Raw genomic sequence first — 5,417 nt, forward strand, 5'->3', positions numbered from 1 at the left:
AAAAACGAGTTTTAATGACTCCAACCTAAGTGTATGTAAACTTCCGACTTCAACTGTAATTAGATTGGTAAAAACGGAAGTCAGTGGTTGTATAATTGATTCATTAATGCATACATGACTGTCTCTGAAAAAAAGATGAACATCAAAAATGTCAAATGTAATTATACCTCAAAAGATCTGTCTGGGTCAAGTGCCATTCTGTGACTTTGGCGTTTTTGTTGCTGTGGTATTGAGTGTTGTGATGGTATTGAGTGTCATGATACTTAACCTGGTATCAAAGTCAAACTTCTGCTATCATGACAACTCTGCTCTTTTCTGGGCAGTCTTCTCTAGATCGTTCCACTCTAAGCCGGTTCTCTTTGTATCTGCCTCAAGCTCCAGGTGTTTCTCGACACCCTTCTTTCCTTTTGCCAGCCTTGTGAGTTCCAGGATCCAGCTTGCCTGGTGAAGTTGGAAACACCTGGACAACTATTCCCTTTTATAGTGCACTACTTGTGTTTCCTTAATAATGCACTTCTTTGGACCAGGGCCCCATAGAGGCTTTGATCAAACATAGTACTCGGTAGGCCTATAATAGGGAATAGGGTGCCATTTGAGGGGGACAGACTTTGTGGTTTGCTTTTGTTATCTTCAGATAATAATCAGGTACATTTAGCATACTTATAAGAGTAGAGTAGCCTAGCTACTGAATAGATTTACTAGATTAATATTTGCATTAGAATAATTTTTTAAAATGTTTTTGTTTTTAAGGTGTTTCTGCAAATATGAAGAAAAAGAACTCCCACAAGTAAGCCAGGAATCCTCTACTTACCTTAGCTATTATGTACCCTTTGTGATTGTGCATTTGTACAACATTCAGCATTCAACTGTTTTGAATAGACATTTTGCTTAGTAGGCCTATTAAATGAACGGCTAAAACCATCTGCAGCCTACTTTTGACTACGTAGAGAACAGTGGATAAGATACATAGATTATTTAGTCTAGTAGTGCCACGCTGAATACCTGAATATCTGATACTGGTCTTTAGTGGCCTGCTGAAGCGAATACTGGGCTAGTATCAGCTGTGCAGTGACACACTACCATGGTATGGTCAGTACTATATTCACACTTCAAAGTACACAGTCTTTACGGGTCTCATGTAGACAGATCCAGGGAATGAAAGCAGATCAGAGTACACACTTGACTATTATATTGCCATGGGCTACAATGCATTTTGGAAAGTATTCAGACACCTTGACTTTTTCCACATTGTTACCTTACAGTCTTATTCAAATCTATTTTGTTTAAGTCCTTATAAATCTACACACCATACCCCATTATGACAAAGCAAATAAAGGTGTGTAATTTTTGCAAATGTATTAAAAATAAAAGAAGAAATTACTTATTTACAAAAGTATTCAGACTCGAAATTGAGCTCAGGTGCATCCTGTTTCCATTGGTCATCCTTGAGATGTTTCTACAACTTGATTGGAGTCCACTTTTGGTAAATTCAATTGATTGGGCATGATTTGGAAAGGCGCATACCTGTCTATATAAGGTCCCACAGTTGACAGTGCATGTCAGAGCAAAAACAAAGCCATGAAGGTCTCTCAGACCATGAGAAACAAGATTCTCTGGTCTGATGAAACCAAGATTGAACTCTTTGGCCTGAATGCCAAGCGTCACGTCTGGAGGTAACTTGGCAGCATCCCTACAGTGAAGCATGGTGATGGCAGCATCATGCTATAGGGATGTTTTTCAGCGGCAGGGACTGAGACTAGTCAGGTTCGAGGGAAAGATGAACGGAGCAAAGTACAGAGAGATCCTTGATGAAAACCTGTTCCAGAGCACTCAGTACCTCAGGCTGGGGGCGAAAGTTCACCTTCCAACGGGAATACCAAGACAACGCAGTAGTGGCTTCAGGACAAGTCTCTGAATGCCCTTGAGTGGCCCAGCCAGAGCCTGGACTTGAACCCGATCAAACATCTCTGGAAGGACCTGAAAATAGCTGTGCAGTGACTCTCTCCATCCAATCTGACAGAGCTTGAGAGGATCTGCAGAGAAGAATGGGAGAAACTCCCCAAATACAGGTGTGCCAAGCTTGTAGCGTCATACCCAGACTCAAAGTTGTAATCAATGCCAAAGGTGCTTCATCACAGTACTGAGTAAAGGGTCTGAATACTTATGTAAATGTGATATTTCCGTTTTTGCTTTGTCATATGTGGTATTGTGTGTAGATTGATGAGAGGAAAAAAATGTGTTCATCAATTTTAGAATGAGGCTGTAACGTAACAATGTGGAAAAAGTCAAGGAGTCTGAATACTTTCCAAATGCACTGTATATATTTAATAAATTCAATATTTTAGTCTATTTGATGTACTATAAAATGGATCTAGTTAGATTAGTAGCTAATGTAAGGGACTGACAGCCATCAGGTTTTCACCCTTTTCATTGGCTAAGTGGATGTTTGTTCCCCAAATTCCCCTTTTTCATAAGTTATCTGAAACATCGTTCAGGAAACAAAAGAACAGCATGGGCCCCAACAAGGCAGTGTCGTCGGCGCCGCGGCGTAACATCGTGGGCTGTCGTATCCAGCACATCTGGAAGGAGGGGAGCGCTACATCTCAGTCGCAGTGGAAAGGCACGGTGCTGGACCAGGTGCCCGTCAACCCCTCGCTCTACCTCATCAAGTACGACGGCTTTGACTGTGTCTATGGCCTGGAGCTGCATAAAGATGAGAGGGTACAGGGCCTCGAGGTGCTCCCTGACCGTCAATGTAAGACCTTGGTCTATGTATACATATTGTTTATATTGATTGTCATTTGGTATTGATTGATTAACGCAAAGTCGCAGACAAGTTTCTGTTGGTGCTCTAATGGTGTTACACCATTCATGGTGCTCCTCAAATGTTAATAATATGAATTGTGAGTTTGATCGTTGATATTCACGAGTTAGTAAGTCTTCCAATGTATACATTAAACCTGGCAAATAACCTTGAAACTAGATGTTACCATGTACCATGTACTCTGTTGCAGCCTCTACGCGCATCAGCGACGTCAACCTGGCAGACACGATGATAGGGAAGGCAGTGGAGCACATGTTTGAGACAGAGGACGGAACTAAAGACGAGTGGAGGGGCATGGTTCTGGCCCGGGCACCCATCATGAATACCTGGTTCTTTATCACCTACGAGAAAGACCCCGTCCTGTACATGTACCAGCTCCTACACGACTACAAGGAGGGAGACCTGAGGATCATGCCTGACTCAAGTTAGTCCTGTCCTTGGAGTTAGGCTGCACTTCAAAATGACAATAGACCACTCTCTCTTGATTGTAAAGACTGCTTAAAGCTAAGATGTGTGTACGAGTTTATGAACATTTTATAAGCATGCATGAGCCTTTATAATGTCTATACTCGCCTGATGATGGGTGGGTTGCTTTTCATGATGATAACAGGCTACTCTCTCTTCATGATAAAAGCGTTGTGTTCTTCAAGGTCTCTCTTGTAAAAGAGATGAACCAGGTTGAATAAATAGATAGGTGAACATGTTTGAGTTTCCAATGATTTCCCATGAATGAGTTACATATGGCAAATGAACTTAAACTTGTGTTGTTGTTTGTCTCTTAGATGACGCTACGCCGGCAGAGCGGGAGCCGGGGGAGGTGGTGGACAGTCTGGTGGGGAAACAGGTTGAGTACGCTAAAGAGGACGGCTCCAAACGAACTGGCATGGTCATCCACCAGGTGGAGGCCAAACCCTCCGTCTACTTCATCAAGTTCGACGACGACTTCCACATCTACGTCTACGACCTAGTCAAGACCTCCTAAAGGCCACCTTTGACCTCTGACCCCCTTTTCACACTACTGAGCCGAATCGAGCAGTGCTGGTCTGTTTACGTGTCTATCCGCCATTGCTGAAAAGGACTATGTGGGGGAAAAATATTTCATAGCGAGCCAGTATAGCCTGGTTCGGGTCAGCACGGTAGTGTGAAAAGGCTACTGGGTCGCTGGGCCCAGAGGACAGGAGGCCTGTCTGGGGAGTTAACGATGGATGCGGAGGTTGTGGGGAAACTCTACCATGCAGGAAAGACGATCAACCGCCACCATCACCACATGGAACCTTATCTTATCCACCAATTGTCCCAAAATATCTCTTCAACGTTTTGTGCAAATGCTTCTTTGAGATGTGACAGACGGACAGCTGGATTGGATATTTCACTGAAGCCTTTGGATTTCTACTCATGAAACATCTCTGATAGCTCTAGTCAGAGAAGGAAAAATGGGGCACTGTGCATCTGAATTAGTGGCCACAATTTGTTTTTGTCTATCCCCTGTAGTTGAGTGATCCTATGGATACATCCCATCAATCTCTAAGGGAAGGGACAGGGAAAATATATCAAGCCTTATATTTGCACACTGCATATAAAGTTGGTTGGCATCTCATTCGATTTTTTTCAGTGATTTGATGACCAAACCAGTCATAGCAATGTATCTCCTATATATGTGTGAGTGTATGAGCTCTTGTTTTTATTTTATTTTTTTGTACATGCAGTTCTGGAGTCCCCATATCTTACGGTGGTCAGTAACTACAGTACTTGGGTTTGTTTCAGTCTCGTAGAATCATTCAAACCCTGACTATGATTACATTTGTTTCTTTGCGATGTTGAAAGATATGCAACAACATATGCAGTGAGCAAAGAAATGTGTGGAAGTTACGAGAGGGAGGTGACCAGTGTTTTAAAAGGATACTTTGAGATTTTGGCAATGAGGCCCCTCATTTACTTCCCCAGAGTCAGATGAAGTCGTGGATACCATGTGTATGTCTCTGCGTTCAGTTTGAAGGAAGTTGCTAACTAGCGCTAATGCAATTGCTAACTAGCGTTAGCATAATGACTGGACGTCATTGCCAAAATCCCAAGGTATCCCTTTGATTCAAACGTTTTATTTTTTTTCCAAGAACTTGTTTACTTTATACTGTATTTAATGTATATTCATAGAAAATGATAGTTTGATACAGATTTAGTTCTATCACAGCACTAATTTCAAAAAATCTTCTTAGAAAACATAGAGGATTTAAGAGCACTTGTTTGTTTGAGTTTTTTTGTCTGAAAGGACAATTATATTTTGATCATCTCAACAACACTATTCAAAAATGGTTAACCAGTGAGAGCGTTAATCTGTTGTCCTGAGAAAGATTTTGTTTAATATGCCTTGCCAAATCCCTCGACCCTTATAATTCATTATTCATTCATAATAACAGCAATAATTATTCAGATAATAATTGTTTATTGTTGTTCCTGTATTCATATGTTTACAACAGTTTGTTTTGTTGGGAAAATCTATTTTCATTACTTTTTTACTTAATCATCACATTCTTCTTGACCTCTGTGTTAAACACACTTTCTGTTTAATTGTTCTAGTAATATTTTAGTAAACTGT

At 41.2% G+C, this 5,417-nt stretch overlaps 1 protein-coding gene across 1 annotated transcript; it reads left to right on the forward strand.

Annotated features, from left to right (window-relative positions):
* The first annotated feature begins 754 nt into the window (after window positions 1–754).
* Window positions 755–4,488, forward strand: LOC139408886 (spindlin-W-like). The gene is made up of 4 exons (XM_071153313.1): window positions 755–787; window positions 2,496–2,755; window positions 3,015–3,248; window positions 3,607–4,488. Exons 1-4 carry the CDS (start codon window positions 765–767, stop codon window positions 3,804–3,806), a joined length of 717 nt encoding a protein of 238 aa, XP_071009414.1. The 5' UTR covers window positions 755–764; the 3' UTR covers window positions 3,807–4,488.
* Window positions 4,489–5,417: the final 929 nt, after the last annotated feature.

Source organism: Oncorhynchus clarkii, chromosome 5 (assembly GCF_045791955.1).
Source record: "Oncorhynchus clarkii lewisi isolate Uvic-CL-2024 chromosome 5, UVic_Ocla_1.0, whole genome shotgun sequence".
NCBI classification, from domain to species: domain Eukaryota; kingdom Metazoa; phylum Chordata; class Actinopteri; order Salmoniformes; family Salmonidae; genus Oncorhynchus; species Oncorhynchus clarkii.